General features: G+C 42.7%; 1 protein-coding gene across 1 annotated transcript in view; it reads right to left on the bottom strand.

Annotated features, from left to right (window-relative positions):
- LOC311134334 (ubiquitin carboxyl-terminal hydrolase 4-like) overlaps nt 1-20,823 on the bottom strand; it is a gene marked incomplete at its 5' end in the record, with an annotated part of 40,034 nt that overhangs the window by 9,308 nt on the left and 9,903 nt on the right. Inside the window, 10 exons of the mRNA XM_084167981.1 lie at nt 215-444; nt 620-802; nt 2,503-2,597; nt 8,960-9,043; nt 12,230-12,454; nt 12,582-12,740; nt 13,014-13,187; nt 17,032-17,149; nt 17,303-17,446; nt 19,499-19,560. Coding sequence (XP_084024107.1) covers nt 215-444; nt 620-802; nt 2,503-2,597; nt 8,960-9,043; nt 12,230-12,454; nt 12,582-12,740; nt 13,014-13,187; nt 17,032-17,149; nt 17,303-17,446; nt 19,499-19,560 — 1,474 coding nt within the window. The remainder of the gene's footprint in view (nt 1-214; nt 445-619; nt 803-2,502; nt 2,598-8,959; nt 9,044-12,229; nt 12,455-12,581; nt 12,741-13,013; nt 13,188-17,031; nt 17,150-17,302; nt 17,447-19,498; nt 19,561-20,823) is intronic.

The following is a 20,823-nucleotide window of genomic DNA, read 5'->3' as shown; positions in this document are numbered from 1 at the left end:
AACACACACAAGTCTGAAACCCCCTCATCGGATTCACACAAGCCATGTCAGCCCGTGGCAATGAAATATTTCACACACATGAATGCAAAACTAAAATGTGCTTAGTACACCTAATTTATCATGGGATAAAAAAGAAACCAATAGGTGTACGAGATGTAAGTAACTGTGCTGCCTTTACTGCTGCTGGAGCACTCTGATCCATGTTGTTGCTTACCCTCACACCTCCCATTCCTGTTGGACCTGTTGGAGGTCCCCGAGTGGTTGCTGCCGTTGCTGGAGCTGCAGGACGCCCCTTCCAACAGGGGGCTACCACTCCCACTCGCTGCAGCGTTGTGATTGGAGGATGTTGCTGAGCACTCGGCTACCAGGCTGCAGCTGGCCGAGGAGGCAGAGGCGGAGGCCCTCCCCTCAACGTTGGAGCTCTGAAAGCGCTTCACGTAGCGCCTGGAATGGGAAAACAGTGGGTAAATATCACACATGTTAATCTTTTGCCACATGTGCTAAGCCCACATTTGGCACACTAAGTACATGTTCAATATCTCAAGTCTATATGCTGCATACTGTACATAAGAACACAAGTAGAAACAAAAGCAGGCCTACAGACAGACAGTGTACCCACCCAATCCTCTCCAGCACCTTCTCGTAGAGCATGTCAGCGGCCAAGTTCTGCCGGGGAACAGTAATGAGGAGGGGCTGGCCAAACAGCATGGTGCCCGTGGAGCCGCCCGTGTGCTTGGAGTGGCGCTCCCTGAAGTACACAGGCAGGTTCATCCTCTCCCTGTCCTCCTCCGCCACCTCATACCTGGACCACAAACATGGAGAATGATACAGTAGCACACTTGGGGTGTTCCTTTTTTACGATTTTAAATCTGTTGTGTACATGTGGTGGATACTGTACAGTGCCTTCAGAAAGTATTCATACCACTTTACTTTTTCCACATTTTGTTGTGTTACAGCCTGAATTCAAAATGGATAAAAACAAAATGTTCCTCACCCATCTACACACCATACCCCATAATGACAAAGTGCAAACACGTTTAGCAAATGAATTGAAAATGAAACATAGAAATATCTAATTTACACCCCTGAGTCAATACATGATAGAGTCACCTTTGGCAACTATTACAGCTGTGAATCTTTCTGGGTAAGTCTAAGAGCTTTCCACACCTGGATTGTACAATATTTGCACATTATTCTTTTTTAAATTCTTCAAGCTCTGTCAAGTTAGTTGCTGATCATTGCTAGACAGACATTTTTCAAGTCTTGCCATAGATTTTCAAGCCGATTTAGGTAAAAACTGTAACTAGGCCACTCAGGAACATTCGATGTTGTCTTGGAAATCAACTCCAGTGTAAATTTGGCCTTGTGTTTTAGGTTATTGTCCTGCTCAAAGGTGAATTTGTCTCCCAGTTTTCCTCTAGGATTTGCCTCTGCCGTTCATTTATATCCTAAAAGATTTCCTAGTCCTACCCATAACAAGATGCAGCCACCACCATGCTTGAAAATATAAAAAGAGTGGTACTCTGATGTGTTGTGTTTGCCCCAAACATAACGCTTTGTATTCTGGACAAAAAGTTTTACTTTAATGAATTATTGCAAACAGGATGCATGTTTGGAATATTTTTTTAATTCTTTACAGGCTTCCTTCTTTTCACTCTCATTTAGGTTAGTTTTGTGGAGTAACTACAATGTTATTGATCCATCCTCAGTTATCTCCTATCACAGCCATTAAACTCAGTAACAGTTTTTAAGTCACCATTGGTCTTATGGTGAAATCCCTGACCGGTTTCCTTTCTCTCCTGCAACGAAGTTAGAAAGGACACCTGTATCTTTGTAGTGACTGGGTGTATTGATACACCATCCAAATTGTAATTAATCATTTCACCATGCTCAAAGGGATACTCAATATTTATTTTAACCCATCTACCAATAGGTGCCCTTTGTGAGGCATTGGAAACCCTCCCTGGTCTTTGTGGTTGAATCTGTGTTTGAAATTCACTGCTCGACTGAGGGACCTTACAGATAATTGTATGTGTGGGGTACAGAGATGAGTTATTAAAAAGTAATGTTAAACACTATTATTGCTCACACAGTGAGTCCATGCAACTCAAGTGACTTGTTAAGCAAATTTTTACTGCTGAACTTATTTTGGCTTACCATAACAAAGGTGGTGAATAATTATTGACTCAAGACATTCCGCTTTTAATTCATTAGTAAACATTTCTAAAAACATAATTCCACTTTGACATTATTAGGTATTCTGTGTAGGCCAGTGACACATCTCAATTTAATCCATTTTAAATTCAGGCTGTAACACAACAAAATGTGGAAAAAGTCAAGGGGTGTGAATACTTTCTGAAGGCACTGTATGTGGTTATTCTGTAAACTCCTGGCTGCACAAAATAATTTCCCTGGACAATAAAGATAATGTTTGACGTCTGCTCATACCCAACCACTGTTCAATATGTTATCTTCCAGTGCAAGAGAAGAGACAATGCTTACACAAATATGTCATCTTTCTCCATGATGTGGTTGAGGCCGTCGTCTCGTCTGTAGATCTTGTGGAACCGGTGATTGTAAACATCAGCCACCACCATCTAGGAAGATAGGAGGGAGCATTTATGGTTTCCTCTCAACTGGAGTCACTTTATCAGACCCGTCAGTGGGACAAAACGTTATCCTCACAATTGAAAAAAGGCTATAAAAGAATGAAATTATGTTAGCCTAATATACACATTTCCTGGCATCCAGATTCTCATACCATCATACCGTTTCTGTTCCATACCGGGGTATACGGATTACCGGAAGTGCATACAACGGGCGCTATATATACAGTACCAGTCCAAAGTTTGGACAGCTACTCATTTAAGGTATTTTCTTTATTTTTACTATTTTCTACATTGTAGAATAATCAAAACGATGAAATAACACATATGGATTTATGGAATAAGCCAAAAAGTGTTAAACAAATCAAAATATATTTTATTTTTCAGATTCTTCAAATAGCCACCCTTTGCCTTGATGACAGCTTTGCACACTCTTGGCATTCTCTCAACCAGCTTCACCTGGAATGCTTTTCCAACAGTCTTGAAGGAGTTCCCACATATGCTGAGCACTTGTTGGCTGCTTTTCTTTCACTCTGCGGTCCAACTCATCCCAAACCATCTCAATTAGGTTGAGGTCGGGTGATTGTAGAGGCCTGGTCATCTGATGCAGCACTCCATCACTCTCCTTCATGGTCAAATAGCCCTTACACAGCCTGGAGGTGTGTTGGGTCATTGTCCTGTTGAAAAACAAATGATAGTCCCACTAAGCCCAAACCAGATGGGATGGCGTATTGCTGCAGAATGCTGTGGTAGCCATGCTGGATAAGTGTGCCTTGAATTCTAAATAAATCACTGACAGTGTCACCAGCAAAGCACCCCCACACCATAACACCTCCTCCTCCATGCTTCACGGTGGAACCACACATGCGGAGATCATACGTTCACCTACTCTGTGTCTCACAAAGACACGGCGGTTGGGAAAAAAAATCTCAAATTTGGACTCATCAGACCAAAGGACAGATTTCCACCGGTCTAATGTCCATTGCTCGTGTTTCTTGGCCCAAGCAAGTCTCTTCTTCTTATTGGTGTCCTTGAGTAGTGGTGTATTTGCAGCAATTCGATTCACGCAGTCTCCTCTGAACAGTTGATGTTGAGATGTGTCTGTGACTTGAACTCTGTGAAGCATTTATTTGGGCTGCAATCTGAGGTGCAGTTATTCTAATTACTTATCCTCTGCAGCAGAAGTAACTCTGGGTCTTCCTTTCCTGTGGCGGTCCTCATGAGAGCCAGTTTCATCATAGCGCTTGATGGTTTTTGCGACTGCACTTGAAGAAACTTTCAAAGTTCTTGAAATTTTCCGGATTGACTGACCTTCATGTCTTAAAGTAATGGACTGTCGAATCTCTTTGCTTATTTGAGCTGTTCTTTCCATAATATGGACTTGGTCTTTTACCAATAGGGCTAGCTTCTGTATACCATCCCTACCTTGTCACAACACAACTGATTGGCTCAAACGCATTGAGGAAAGAAATTCACAAATTAACTTTTAACAAGGTACACCTTTTAATTTAAATGCATTCCAGGTGACTAGATGTCAACATCAGGCTTCTTGCTTCATCTGCTTGGTGTGTTGACACACTAGTGGTTTGTTGTGGCCGAGTATTGGTGCTAAACCGTGTTGTTGGAGTCCGGCATGCTAGTTGGCTGTGGCGTCATATGACTAGGTGCCCTGTACGAATTTCACGGAAGAATACTGTACCAAGTTAGCTAGCTGAATAAACGAAGTTAGTCTATTCCTAGAAAACATTGAACCGCTGTAGTTTACAACAATTATAGTTTCTGAGGTGGAAGTTGGGAGAGTTACATTTGGTGTTTCAGTGAAACGTAAGTGAGGGAGGCCCCGCTCTCTCGCTTTCCCAGATGTTTAGTTCATTTCATTCCGATCGCCTTTGCATTATTGTAGCCATTTTCTGTGGCCTGTCAACTCTGTCTATCCCTGTTCTCTCCTCTCCGCACAGGCTATACAAACGCCTCACACCGCGTGGCTGCTGCCTCTCTAACCTGGTGGTCCCTGCACGCACCACCCACGTGGAGTTCCAGGTCTCCGGCAGCCTCTGGAACTGCCGTTCTGCGGCCAACAAGACCTCAAAGTTAATCTCAGCCTATGCTACCCTCCAGTCCCTCGACTTCTTGGCGCTGACGGAAACATGGATTACCACTGAAAACACTGCTACTCCTACTGCTCTCTCCTCGTCTGACCATGTGTTCTCGCATACCCCGAGAGCATCTGGTCAGCGGGGTGGTGGCACAGGAATCCACATCTCTCCCAAGTGGACATTCTCTCTTTTTCCCATGACCCATCTGTCTATCTCCTCATTTGAATTCCATGCTGTCAAAGTCACTAGCCCATTCAAGCTTAACATCCTTGTCATTTATCGCCCTCCAGGTTCCCTTGGAGAGTTCATCAATGAGCTTGACGCCTTGATAAGTTCCTTTCCTGAGGATGGCTCATCCCTCACAGTTCTGGGTGACTTCAACCTCCCTACGTCTACCTTTGACTCATTTCTCTCTGCCTCCTTCTTTCCACTCCTCTCCTCTCCTGACCTCACCCTCTCCCCCTACTCACAAGGCAGGCAATACGCGTGACCTCATCTTTACTAGATGCTTTTCTTCTACTAATCTCACTGCAACTCCCCTTCATGTCTCCGACCACTACTTTGTATCCTTTTCTCTCTCGCTCTCCTCCAACACTACTCACTCTGCCCCTACTCAGATGGTAATGCGCCGTCGCAACCTTCGCTCTCTCTCTTCCGCTACTCTCTCCTCTTCCATCCTATCATCTCTTCCCTCTGCTCAATCCTTCTCCCTCCAATCTCCTGATTCTGCCGCCTCAACCCTCCTCTCCTCCCTTTCTGCATCCTTTGACTCTCTATGTCCCCTATCCTCCCGGCCGGCTCGGTCCTCCCCTCCTGCTCCGTGGCTTGACGACTCATTGCGAGCTCACAGAACAGGGCTCCGGGCAGCCTGCGGACCTGGCATCTTTTCACTCCCTCCTCTCTACATTTTCTTCATCTGTTTCTGCTGCTAAAGCCACTTTCTACCACTCTAAATTCCAAGCATCTGCCTCTAACCCTAGGAAGCTCTTTGCCACCTTCTCCTCCCTGCTGAATCCTCCCCCTCCTCCCTCTCTGTGAATGACTTCGTCAACCATTTTGAAAAGAAGGTTGACGACATCCGATCCTCGTTTGTTAAGTCAAATGACACTGCTGGTCCTGCTCACACTGCCCTACCTATGCTTTGACTTCTTTCTCCCCTCTCTCTCCAGATGAAATCTTGCGACTTGTGACGGCCGGCCGCCCAACAAACTGCCCGCTTGACCCTATCCCCTCCTCTCTTCTCCAGACCATCTCAGGTGACCTTCTCCCTTACCTCAACTCGCTCATCAACTCATCCTTGACCGCTGGCTATGTCCCTTCCGTCTTCAAGAGAGCGAGAGTTGCACCCCTTCTCAAAAAACCAACACTCGATCCCTCTGATGTCAACAACTACAGACCAGTATCCCTTCTTTCTTTTCTCTCCAAAACTCTTGAGCGTGCCGTCTTTAGCCAACTCTCTTGCCATCTCTCTCAGAATGACCTTCTTGATCCAAACCAGTCAGGTTTCAAGACTGGTCATTCAACTGAGACTGCTCTTCTCTGTGTCACGGAGGCTCTCCGCACTGCTAAAGCTAACTCTCTCTCCTCTGCTTTTGTCCTTCTAGACCTGTCTGCTGCCTTTGATACTGTGAACCATCAGATCCTCCTCTCCACCCTCTCCGAGTTGGGCATCTCCGGCGCGGCTCACTCTTGGATTGCGTCCTACTTGACCGGTCGCTCCTACCAAGTGGCGTGGCGAGAATCTGTCTCCGCACCACATGCTCTCACCACTGGTGTCCCCCCAGGGCTCAGTTCTAGGCCCTCTCCTATTCTTGCTATACACCAAGTCACTTGGCTCTGTCATATCCTCACATGGCCTCTCCTATCATTGCTACACAGGCGACACATAACTCATCTTCTCCTTTCCCCCTTCTGATAACCAGGTGGCGAATCGCATCTCTGCATGTCTGGCAGACATATCAGTTTGGATGACGGATCACCACCTCAAGCTGAACCTCGGCAAGACGGAGCTGCTCTTCCTCCCGGGGAAGGACTGCCCGTTCCATGATCTCGCCATCACGGTTGACAACTCCGTTGTGTCCTCCTCCCAGAGTGCGAAGAGCCTTGGCGTGACCCTGGACAACACCCTGTCGTTCTCCGCTAACATCAAGGCGGTGACCCGATCCTGTAGGTTCATGCTCTACAACATTCGGAGAGTACGACCCTGCCTTACACAGGAAGCGGCACAGGTCCTAATCCAGGCACTTGCCATCTCCCGTCTGGATTACTGCAACTCGCTGTTGGCTGGGCTCCCTGCCTGTGCCATTAAACCCCTACAACTCATCCAGAATGCCGCAGCCTGTCTGGTGTTCAACCTTCCCAAGTTCTCTCACGTCACCCCGCTCCTCCGTACACTCCACAGGCTTTCAGTTTAAGCTTGCATCTCCTACAAGACCATGGTGCTTGCCTACGGAGCTGTGAGGGGAACGGCACCTCCGTACCTTCAGGCTCTGATCAGTCCCTACACCCAAACGAGAGCATTGCGTTCATCCACCTCTGGCCTGCTGGCCCCGCTACCTCTGCGGAAGCACAGTTCCAGCTCAGCCCAGTCAAAACTGTTCGCTGCTCTGGCACCCCAATGGTGGAACAAGCTCCCTCACGACGCCAGGACAGTGGAGTCACTCACCACCTTCCGGAGACACTTGAAACCCCACCTCTTTAAGGAATACCTGGGATAGGATAAAGTAATCGTTCTACTCCCCCTTACCCCACCCCCAAAAAATAAAAATAAAAAATAAACATATTGTAATGTGGTTATCCCACTGGCTATAAGGTGAATGCACCAATTTGTAAGTCGCTCTGGATAAGAGCGTCTGCTAAATGACGTAAATGTTTAAATGTAAATGTTCTCTCAACCAGCTTCATGAAGCTGGTTGAGAGAATGCCAAGAGTGTGCAAAGCTGTCATCAAGGCAAAGGGTGGCTATCTGAAGAATCTCAAATATAAAATAACACTTTTTTGGTTACTACATGATTCCATGTGTTATTTCATAGTTTTGATGTCTTCACTATTATTGTACAATATGAAAATAGTAAAAATAAAGAAAAACCATTGAATGAGTAGGTGTGTCCAAACTTTTGACTGGTACTATATATATATATATATTTTTTTTTTTTGGTGTGAATTTCTCTAGTCTGGGCACCAATCTTTAGCTAACGTTCCACTCCTTGCTTTTCGGCAATCTCAACATTCAATATGCAGCTGGATATACAGAGTTGCTCATTAGTTGTTGGAAATAACATTAATACTTTCCATGACAACATGTGGAGCCTGAAAAATAGATTTTTTAAGGTAGCTTAATGGTTAAGAGTGATGTGCCAGTCACCGAAAGGTCGCTGGTTCCAATCCCCGAGCCGACTAGGTGAAAAATCTGTCGGTGCCCTTGAGCAAGGCACTTAACCATAATTGCTCCTGTAAGTCGCTCTGGATAAGAGCGTCTGCTAAATATAAAAATTAAAGAAATAACTAAGTCAAAAACAAATATCTGGCTGTTAGCTAGGCAAGTTGTTGTATTTTGAGGCTTAAAATAAATGCAAATAGGTTTTGTGGTTGGAATTGCAGTGTGTATTTAGTTTGAGAATTTAGATGTGAGCTAGCAACTTTTGACATTCTGGTTTTGTGTGGACAAACAAAAAACGGTTTCTTAGCAACCTAATACCAATGTGGTCTGTGGAGAAAGTGATATAGTTCCAATATTTGTATCATTATTGTGATTGGAGGATAGCTGTGAGGGTTATCAAATCAGGATCAACTCCTCTGTTCTCGAGCTCATTAATGATATAAAATATTTGAAGATGGCAGAAAGGCCAGACTCTTTGGCAATGACAAGGTGTGGAATGTTAGCTAAAGAGACTGGTAACTCAGGCTAGAATGTCTCTGCTGTAACCAAGAAGCTTGATCTTGACATCTAGCCACTTAGCTAGCAAGTTAACAGTTATAACTTATAGTTATAAGCAGTGGCGTAGCACATAAAAAAAAAACGTTATTGAAAATCATACTGTCAATTTTTCTAAATATACCGTTTATACCATATACCAGAGTATCGCCAAGCCTACTGGCCGATAATTTTAATCCTATCAAGTCACAACCAAAATTTAATCATGAGCGCATAACCATAAAGGACATGGGTGCAAATGCCAGGCAGGGACTGTAAAAAGAGAGTCTAAAAGTACAATGGCCCTCATTCAGCTAGCAGCACATAAAAGGTAAAGCTCTCACATTCTCAGCAGGGATTCCAGAGAGCCTGGACAAGGCGCTGCACAGGTCTGTCACTGAGCCAAGCTTGGGGACCACCACTCGGTACTGGGGAAGAGAAAAAAGAGAGATGCAGAGGGAGAGAAAGAGAAGGATGGAGAGAGACAAGATATTTTGACTTCTGTCTACATAGATGTCATGACCTCAGTCGGTGAACCGCGGCCCACTCTGAAATCGAAGAGAGCACGGCAGCATGTACAAAGACCACTCTGTTTCTAGGTCCCCATTGAAACTGGTCTGGTTTTGATAACCACCTCAATTAGTATTATATGCAAATGTCTTATTTACATTGCAGACATCACGAGAACAGAAACACAATTTTGGCACCTCTAAATCAAAATTGTGTTAGTAGAACATTATCTATGTACACAGACACGGTATTTAAATGAAATTCAACTAGCCCAGGTTTAGCCTAAATGTTTTGTCTGAGGCTGTGCTTAAGATTGTTATTATGAAATGTAGATGGTCCCCTAAGAGTATCAAATTCCTTGGCATTCTAATAACCCCCAGCCACAGGGATATTTTTGGAGAGAATATGAAACCCTTACTTCTAAAAATGAAGAATGACTTTGCTAGATGGTCAAAAATCTTTCATTATGGGGTAAAATTAATTATATTAAAATGATGCTGGCACCTGTAATATATTATCTTCTAGCTCATCTCCCTCTATACATCCCAGATTATTACTTTAAAGATATTGACAGGCATGTTTTGATTTTCTTTGGGGTAACTCAGCAGTTTAGGTTAAATAAAAAGTAAGTCTCCCCCAAAAAAGGTGGATCTGGTCTCCCTAACTTCAGGTGGTACTACTGGGCTATCAATGTCAAACAAATCAGTATTTGGTTGCCATGTCGGAAGGGAGGGGCTAAACCAGGCTGGTACCAGCTGGAGTCTGAGGCCCATGGGGGTATCGCCCTGGCTTGGAATTTTTTGCACTGTATGACCACAACTGAAGGATCACCCCACTGTTACAAACACTAGAACCTTGTGGGGTAAGATACAAAGAGCCTCAAGCCCCTCTGTGGCACAATAAGCGTATCCCAATTGGAGGTTAAAAAAAATAAAGAATTGGGTACAGTGGCAACAAGTAGGAACCAATTATCTGTTGGATTTATTTGATGAGCAGTCTAAGCAATTCTTAAGCTTTCCCCAAATTACTAAGAAATATAAGCTGCCACAGAATTAATATTGGAGACACCTCCAGCTACATAGTTCTTTGTGAAAATGTTTGGGAAGCCCCCTTACCTGTCCCATAGCAAGCCCGATTGAAGAAATAATTTATAATCTGCTACTGGACCAATTTTCTGATCCTTTAAATAAGATTAAAGTACAATGGACAAAAGATTTGGCTCTAGATACAGTCCCAGTCAAGATTTTGGACTAACCTACTCATTCAAGGGTTTTTATTTGTACTATTTTCTACATTGTAGAATAATAGTGAAGACATCAAAACTATGAAATAACACATATGGAATCAAGTAGTAACCCAAAAACTGTTAAACAAATCAAAATATATTTTATATTTGAGATTCTTCAAAGTAGCCACCCTTCGCCTTGATGACAGCTTTGCACACTCTTGGCATTCTCTCAACCAGCTTCATGAGGAATGCTTTTCCAACAGTCTTGAAGGACTGTTGCATTTATTTGGGCTGCAATCTGAGGTGCAGTTAACTCTAATTAACTTATCATCTGCAGCAGAGGTAACTCTGGGTCTTCCTTTCCTGTGGCGGTCATCATGAGCGTCAGTTTCATCATAGCGCTTTATGGTTTTTGAGACTGCACTTGAAGAAACGTTCAAAGTTCTTGAAATATTCTGGATTGACTGACCTTCATGTCGTAAATGTTAAAGTAATGATGGACTGTCGTTTCTCTTTGCTTATTTGAGCTGTTCTTGCCATAATATGGACTTGGTATTTTACCAAATAGGGCTATCTTCTGTATACCACCCCTACCTTGTCACAACATAACCGATTTGCTCAAACACATTAAGGAAAGAAATTCCACAAATTAACTTATAACAAGGCACACCTTTTAATTTAAATGCATTCCAGGTGACTACCTAATGAAGCTGGTTGAGAGAATGCCAAGAGTGTGCAAAGCTGTCATCAAGGCAAAGGGTGGCTACTTTGAAGAATCTCAAATATAAAATATATTTGATTTGTTTAACACTTTATTGGTTACTACATGATTCAATATGTGTTATTTCATAGTTTTGATGTCTTCACTGTTATTCTACAATGTAGAAAATAGTAAAAATAAAGAAAAACCCATGAATGAGTAGGTATGTCCAAACTTTTGACTGGTACTGTATATCCCATGAAGAGTAAAAATCATGCTTGTCTAATTTGAATACTATGTATAAAGAAATGGGAAATACATTTATTCAATTGGACTCCACAATGTTAATACCAGAAGACCGATGTTGGAGATGTAAAGGTTATGATGCCTCTATTATACATATACTCTGGTCATGTCCAGCGCTAAAAGATTGGTGGAATAATATACAACATTTACATTTTAGTCATTTAGCAGACGCTCTTATCCAGAGCGACTTACAGCTAGTGAGTGCATACATTTTCATACTGGCCCCCCATGGGAAACGAACCCACAACCCTGGCGTTGCAAGCGCCATGCTCTACCAACTGAGCTACAGGGGACAGGCAACAAGTTGTATTTCAGGTTATTAAGACAGTTCCTGATCACTGTAAAACTGTATATGTTAGGCTCAACAACTGACCTTAAGGACTATGTTTTCACTTCCTTTGAAAAGAGATGGCTTATCCTGGCCATCACAACAGCTAAGCGCTTACTCTTAAGGCATTGGAAGAAAGAATATCCCCCTCCCTTTGATGAATGGGCCAGTACCATGGCACAGCTGGCTAGCTATGGGAGAGTTTCTTACCAGTTTCTGGGTAAACTAGACTACTTTGAATATACTTGGGGCCCCTTTCATTGCATGGTCAAATGGACCTTAAAAGGTGAAATGTATCTGAAGTCAGTTTATAATGTGGTGAAGCAGTGGTGCTATTATTTATTTTTAATTTATTTTTCTCTCTTGTTTTTGGTGTGTCTGATATCATTGTTTGGTTTTATATTATGTTTATATTACTCTGCATTTGTCATGTCCTTTTGTTGTTGTGAAATCCTTAATAAATAAAAAATGATTGCTATTATGATGAGTGTCTAACTACATTGAGGGGGAAAAGCAGCTCCCGTCCAGTGTGTGTGTGTTACCTGCGTGGGTCTGGAATCGGGGTCGATGCGGACCAAGAACACCTCCATAGTTCGGTCCTTCTTCATGGGCAGAGGGAGTGTGAGGTAGCAGAATGGGTCAAAGGTCACAGAGACCTTGGCACACTCTGGACACACCAGAGTGGATTTGAACAGGCCATGGAATATGTCCACAATGATTGAGTCATTGCGCAGGCGATGGTTAGTCCATGCTTCCTTAGCTACAATCTGTCATTCAGAAGAAAAAAAACTGTTAGAGATTTGTACAGAGGTGATCTCAAACATAATAGGACTTAATGACAATGCTATGGGAAATCTTCCTTACTAGCATCACCAAGATTGTGTGTATGTGTACCTCGTCTGGCCGCCCCCCTGCGTCCTGCAGGGCCAGGTAAGGCTTCTTTTTAACGCGGTTCAGGTCTTCGTGGAGCCCGTCCATCAGGAAGGCCAGCAACTCCTGGGAGTCCTGCTGCTGGTACCCTGAAAACTGGGGGGCGAAGCGGCCCACTTGGGTCTGGGATAAAGGGGGAACATAGGGTGGAGGTTAGCAGACTGTGCAGCTTTTCAATCACACGTGTTATAGTAATTATGACAGATAGCTTCATGCTCATTGCTATGTCTGCAATGAGTTCGTAAGATAGTAACTGGTAACTGGCTGTATTGCAGAAATCTACTGGTAACTGACTGAATTAGAAAAATCTAAAAGGTCAAAAAGAGGACGAGGAAGGTGCACTACATTGCAGTAGCCTATAGAAATTCAGTCTTATGTATCTGTGGCACTGCTCACTTTAAAGGTGCGGGGAGCCACATAGCTGCTGCGGCTAAGCCACATCTGCTTGACCAGGTCTGCGTAGGCCTCTGCGATCTCCCCCCTCATTCCTAATGGATTCTCCCGGTTGATCTCCGCCTCATACTGGTCATCCAGGAAGTATTCAGTGAGAGGGCACGCATTGCTCAGGCACTGCAACAAAACAGTGAGGTGAATAAGGCAGAAATATACAGTTCAAACCTTGCTTGGTGTGTGTTTGTGTGTCAGAGAGCCTGTCTAAGCCTGAGAGAGAGTTAGTCAGTGGCCTGCTCTTCCACACCATCAACTGGTTTAGAGAGGTCAGTACAACTCGGTCTTAGACAAGGGAAATATGCTCTATAGCAAGAAATGTCGTGAAACTTAAATTAATAGTCAGGCATTCATTTGCTTAAATCACTGATCAAAACAGGCGCTTATTAGAGACAGGCTTCTATTTGAGCCAGGCGTCTATTTCCTTGACGCACACAGCTTTTGCTCATTTGCCTAGTTAACTGAAGAACTATAATATCCTATGCTTCACAGAGTCGTGGCTGAACGATGACAAGGTTAACATAAATCTAGCTGGTTTTTCTATGCATCGGCAGGACAGAAAGGCAGCGTCTCGTAAACCCAAGAGTTGGGGTGTGTGTCTCTTTGTTAACAACAGCTGGTGTGCAATCTCTAGAAATTACTAATGATAAGCTGTAGACCACACAATTTACCATGACAGTTTTTATCTATATTTTCGTAGCTGTCTAATTACCACCACAAACCGAAGATGGCACTAAGACCATACTCAACAAGCTATATTGGGCCATAAGCCAACAAGAAAATGCTCATCCAGAGGCAGCGCTCCTAGTGGCCGGTGATTTTAATGCAGGAAAACTGAAATCTGTTTTACCTCATTTCTACCAGCATGTCACCTGTGAAACTAGAGGGGGGAAAAACTCTAGAACACCTTTACACCACACAGAGACGCATACAAAGCTCTCCCTCGCCTTCCGTTTGGAAAATCTGACCATAGCTATCCTCCTGATTCCTGCATACAAGCAAAAACTCAAACAGGAAGTACCAGTGACACACTCAATTCGGAAGTGGTCCGATGAAGCGGATGCTAAGATGCAGGACTGTTTTGCTAGCACAGACTGGAATATGTTTCGGGATTCATCCGATGGCATTGAGGAGTTTACCACATCAGTCACCGGCTTCATTAATAAGTGTATCCCCACAGTGTCCGTACGTACATATCCCAACCAGAAGACATGGATTACAGGCAACATCTGCACTGAGCTAAAGGCTAGAGCTGCCGCTTTTAAGGAGAGGGACACTATCCCGGACGATTATGAGAAATCCCGCTACGCCCTCCGACAGACCATCAAACAGGAAAAGCGTTAATACAGGACTGAGATCGAATCATACTACATTGGCTCCGACACTCGTCGGATGTGGCAGGGCTTGCAATCTATCAAAGATTACAAAGGGAAACCCAGCCATGAGCTGTCCAATGACACAAGCCTACCAGACGAGCTAAAAGTCTTCTATGCTCGCTTAGAGGCAAGCAACACTGAACCAAGCTTAAGTGCACCAGCTGTTCCGGACAATTGTGTGATCACACTCTCCGTAGCCGATGTGAGTAAGACCTTTAAACAGGTTAACATTCACAAGGCCGCGGGGCCAGACGGATTACCAGGACACATACTCAGAGCATGCGCTGACCAGCTGGCAAGTGTCTTCACTGATATTTTCAACCTCTCCCTGACCCAGTCTGTAATACCAACATGTTTCAAGCAGACCACAATAGTCCCTGTGCCAAAGAACACCAAGGAAACCTGTCTAAATGACTATCGCCCCGTAGCACTCACATCTGTAGCCATGAAATGCTTTGAAAGGCTGGTCATGGCTCACATCAACACCATCATCCCAGACACCCTGGACCCACTCCAATTTTCCCCAACATATCCACAGATGACGCAATCTCTATTGCACTCCACACTGCCCTTTCCCACTTGGACAAAAGGAACACCTACGTGAGAATGCTGTTTATTGACCACAGCTCAGCGTTCAACACCAGTGCCCTCGAAGCTCATCACTAAGCTAAGGTCCCTAGGACTGAACACCTCAACATATCTGCAACACATCCACCACGCTGACCTTCAACACAGGGACCCTCAGGGGTGAGTGCTTAGTCCCCTCCTGCACTCCCACGACTGCGTCATCGTGCACGACTCCAACACCATCATTAAGTTGGCCGACAACACGACGGTGGTAGGCCTGATCACAGACGACGAGACAGCCTATAGGCAAAAGGTCAGAGACCTGGCAGTGTGGTGCCAGGACAACTTCTTCCTCAACGTCAGTAAGACAAAGGAGCTGATCGTGGACTACAGAAAACGGAGGGCCAAGCACGCCCCCATTCACATCGACGGGACTGTAGTGGACCGGGTCAAGAGCTTCAAGTTAGGCTTGGGAGGTATTCAGATTGTAATACCAGCACTGAACACAAGGTTAGCAATGCTAACAAGTACATGTAAAATCCCATAAAGAATACTAACTAAATGCTAACGAGCAAATTGAACATTTTATATAGTCTGTGATCTAAAGTATTTGCAGCACAGACATCCCAGCTCATAAAGTTATACAAGTAGCAAAAAAATGCAACTCAGTTTTCTGCACGCACAAAACAAATATTAGACAAAAGGCGCTTGATCCAGGAGGGAATTCTCTGCTGTTACCAAGCGGAGCAGGATTTTGGAAGAAGCTAACCACTTAGCTAGATAGCTAACTAGCTACTAAATGAGCAAACCAAATGCACAACAGCAGAACACTTAGCACATTATAAACAGTTAATAGTTAAGATATATATATACTGAAAAATATAAACGCAACATGCAACAATTTAAACTATTTTACTGAGTTACAGTTTATATAAGGAAATCAGTCAATTGATATAAATAAATTAGGCCCTAATCTATGGATTTAACATGACTGGGCAGGGGCGCAGCCATGGGTGCGCCTGAGAGCGCATAGGTCCACCCACTTGGGAGCCAGGCCCAGCCAATCAGAACAGAGTTTTTCCCCACAAAAGGGCTTTATTACAGACAAAAATACTCCTCAGTTTCATCAGCTGTCCGGGTGGCCATCTATCCTGTTGCCTAGTCACTTTACCCCTACCTATATGTACAGTACATAGCTACCTCAATTACCTCATACCCCTGCAAAGACTTGGTACTGGTACTCCCTGTATATAGCCATGTTATTTTAACTCATTATTTGTATTCGTTATTCACTGTGTAATTATTCCTTGTGTCACTATTTATATATTTTTATTTATTTATCTTTAAATCTGCATTGTTGGAAATCGACCCGTAAGTAAGCACTTCACTGTTAGTCTACACCTGTTGTCTACGAAGCATGTGACAAATAACATTCCAGCATTCACTTACAGCATTTTAATAAATGTCTTCCTTTCCTGCATTCATGTGTTATCATTTACACACTGTCATGTTTATGTTGTCTTAGTACGCCTCTAAAAAAATATATAAATAAAACTTCCTTTACAGTATAATTATTCTCCTATTTGACAGTGCATTTTTAGCAGTTCTTACTTCTGCCGATTTCTGGGGAGTCTGTACTCCCGAAGACTACTGTTTTTGTGCTTGCCAGTTAGCTAGCAGTTCTCAGCTATTAGCAGCAAATGGCTAGCAGTTTCTTACTGGAGATAAAAATGGATGATTGCCATCATTTTTAAGACATTACAGAATTATTTATGTAACAAGTCAAACATTAAACCTAGTAAACAACTCATGGTAACCTCGTAAACAATGTATTTATTTGAAACAGGCTTTTATTTGCTGAAATGTGTGCTGTTGCCCGGCTATTAAAAAGGGACAGGCGGCTATAGACTGAGTTTAATTGAACTTTTACAGTACCCAATATTTGCTGTGGTCCATATGAATTCTTTGTGTAGTATATGCTAATGTAAGTTTGCACACAGACCTCGTGTGTGTGTGCGAGTTACCTGGAGGGCGGAGTTCATGAAGCAGGTGTTGCCTAGGTTACTGAGACCACAGAGGCCAGGTTGGGATGGTGACTCTCTGTAATTGTAGGAGGAGCTGTATGAATTGTAACCTCCCAGTCTGTAGAAACAGTAAGGTTGAGTCCAGTGTTTAACAGGTAAAACATCAATGGATTGTATAAATATTCCTAAACATAAATGGGACTCCATTGACTAGTGATATCCCAGTGACTTCGCATATTGTGGCATAGTGATAAAATCACAGTTTGCTTGCCTATTGCCAGAGGAGGTGCTGTTGTTCAGTGTATAGCCAGAGTTGCTGCTGTCCCCATTGGTTACTGTTGAGGAGATAGTTGCCGACGAGTTAGAAGAGAGCTTTGGAGAGGTAGTGAAATTCCTGGATGTAGTCGTACTGGATCTGAATAACATGAACATAGACAACTTACTTGACAAGTTTCAGACACACATTATTTGATATATACTATTTTGTGCAAGCAAACATTAGGGTTGGGCGGTATCCAGATTTTCATATCATCCTTCTCTCATCCCGGGATTTACGGTATTACTGGCATAGTCCACAAGGGGGCTAAAAATACCATTGGATGTCTATTACCAGAATGCTAACAAAGTTAGCACAAGTAATAGTGCATTTCCATGAAGGCTGCTAACTAAATATGCTAACAAGCGCAAACTATAATAAACAAATGGCAAATACAGGCAATCCAGCTCATAAAGTAATACATAGGTAGAACCTACCGAATGTCATTTTGGGTGAGTTGACATTTACAAGAAATGTGAACAAAGTTGACGCATGCTTGGAGAAGACTCATTTTGTGCTTCAGTTACACTTCTCCACTCAGATGAAAATTCACAAATGGGCATTGTATTAGCAGACAGCGCTCTGACTGATGTGTTGCTAGTTTTCTCGGTGTAGCCAGCCTACTTTTCTCTGCTAGTAAAACATTGGGAAATGTAGCCCGCTACATTCTATGATAAACATTGGAAATATGATGGCCATGCATAGTTTTTGCAAAAAATACCTTGCTTTTTCATTGTAAGCTCATTTACTTGGGTGGCTGCCAGCCAAATTCCGTTGCGTTTCTGTTGTCATCTGATGTAAATTAAGCTACTATCTGCCGAATGTGTTGCACTAAAGTATTTTCTGCAAAGGCAAACAATAGTTGCACATCCCTGATCAGTCTATTGAAGAAAAAAAAAGAAAAAAGAAAAAATATTAAATCGCGACCCCTGTCAATATACAGCTGGACTCACCTGCTCCCACTTTCTCCCGTTGTGCTATTTACAAACAAACACAACTGGCTCAACTGTTCTGGGGAACTATGGCACTCACTAACTGTAAGTCGCTCTGGATCGTTTGCCCGGCATTTTAGCTATTATGTGACGCTTGGCAGCGCCTAATCAGTCAGTTCTTTACCTGCCTGGCTGAGAGGCAGTGGGGGTGGAATGAGCATGGCAAGCAGAGCGCGAAACACCTGAGGAAATAAAACTCTGCAGTCTGCCTGGAAAGGTGACTAAAATGTAAATGTAATCTGCTTTATCTCCTAACGTATTGCACAAGTTGACTGCAGGTATTTACTTAAAAGTAGCTACAAATATTAACATTTATTGAAAAACTTAAAATAAATAGTTTCAATGGTATTGAGAAACCATCTCATGGCTAATACCAAATACCCTGGTATACGGTATACCGCCCATGCCTAACAGACAGAGAATATTGTAAATGTTGATTAAAAAATGGCTTAATTGTCACAAATAGGGTTGCAAAGCTAAAGTTACGGGAATCTTTAGTAATTTTTGTAATTAACAGAAAATCTATGGCAATCTATCGTAACTTTGGTGATTTATATATAGTATTCATTTTTTATATCTCATATTTTCCATGAGTTTCTAGTAGATGGACCATATGGTTCAAGAGAAAATAGCCTCAATATTAAAAGCATCTAATCAACAACGGCATTATTTTCAATAAACTCTGCAACTATTCCAACTATTGACTTTTCACACCTGTCACCAGTTTGAGGCCAAAACATTGAAAAGAAATACATAGACATAGTAAAATAAATAAGTGTGTAAAAAAATGTAAAGGATATTTCATGCTGAAACCCTCATATTAAACACCAATGGTATTCACTAAGTTGATGGTTTATATTTAGGATAATGTTTACAGCTTTGTCATTCCATTTATTTTAATTTAAAACATCTTATTTAATTATTTCATACATTTTACATGTAATAAGGCCAAAGATAATATTACAGACACCTGTGATAATCTGAAGAACCCAAAATGGCCACTAGATGTCCTGTGCTTGATAATAAAATCCTTGAAAGATACCAAAATTATAGTAGTTTACTGATAAACTTCGAAAGTTTCCAGTAATATACCGTCCCTTTGCAACCCTAGTCAAAGTCCTACAATAGAGAATGTGTTACCATATAGCGATAAACTTACTTTGGATGGGAGGCTTGTCTGGGCCACGTGCCGTCCTCGTTCTTGCATTCAATCACGAGCACCTGTGTGGGCAACATACCAGTGAGAGCCGTGCTGAACTCAGCTGATTTCAAAAACATTCATAACATACTCAGTTAGCAGAGTTAATTGCTGCTACATAACATAACAGACAGCAAAACAACCTCTAGGTGCAATTTCAACTGTTGGGAGAAAAAACGGATGCAGGGTGCGTACAGTGGTTAAGATGACGTTCAAGGACTTTCAAGTACTTTTTCTAGCACTAATTTTAATTTTCAAGGACCATCAATTTGTAATAGTTCCTATTTACGCAATTGTTTCTAGTCGCCACCAAATGTCAGTATATTGCCACAACCTCATTAAAAAATAAACGTTCTACTCAATAATACGTGTTTCACTACTTATTTACTACGTACATGAATGGTAAGACAGTACTGATGATGTTGTAATTTGAGTAGTGTTGAGCAGAGTTTTGGGACATGCCTACTTGTGAACACATTTCCTATTCGCATTACTACACAATTCCAGCTTAATGACTGTATTGTATTTCATTGGGAATTTGAGAAAATACTACATAATAGCTATGAAAAACCATCTTGCTTCAGACTGGCATCTTTAATGTAGCCAGTCGGGAGAAGGGCAAGTGGGCTGTATGAGGAAAATGGCACGTGAACAGCCACCAGAACAGCAGGAGCACGGCTGCTGGTTGATAAAGCGGAATATCGCGGGCGGCCCTTGAATGAGGCAAAAAAGCTCTGTAGAGAAAAAGTCACAATGTAGAACTGGCGCCAGCGCAAGATGCAGCCTTGTCTCTTTCCACCTTCAGGGCCGATTCACCCATGCTCGCAATGTCAGAAACATTTTTTTGCACCTTACACAGTGTGGCTTGGTTGGGTCTAGTGATGTAGTGGTAAAAAAAAAGTGTAAACTATACTGAACAAAAGTATAAAACGCAACATGTAAAGTGTTGGTCCCATGTTTCATAAGCTGAAATAAAAGATCCCAGAAATGTTCCATATGCGCAGGATGGAATCTACATTTGCCCGGCATTTTAGTTATTATGTGACACTTGGCGGCACCTAATCAGTCAGTTCTTTACCTGCCTGGCTGAGAGGCAGTGGGGGTGGAATGAGCCTGGCAAGCAGAGCACGAAACACCTGAGGAAATAAAACTCTGCAGTCTGCCTGGAAATGTATTCGTAAAACCAATACATTATCCTGATATTTTTCATATTAGATCATTTTCTGTTCTCCTCTCATTTTAATTCAAGTACTTTTCAAGTACCAACTTCAGAACATTTCTGATTG

This window comes from Coregonus lavaretus (assembly GCF_964263955.1).
Source record: "Coregonus lavaretus genome assembly, chromosome: 8".
NCBI classification, from domain to species: Eukaryota; Metazoa; Chordata; class Actinopteri; order Salmoniformes; family Salmonidae; genus Coregonus; species Coregonus lavaretus.
This window is presented reverse-complemented; position numbering and strand designations above follow the sequence as displayed.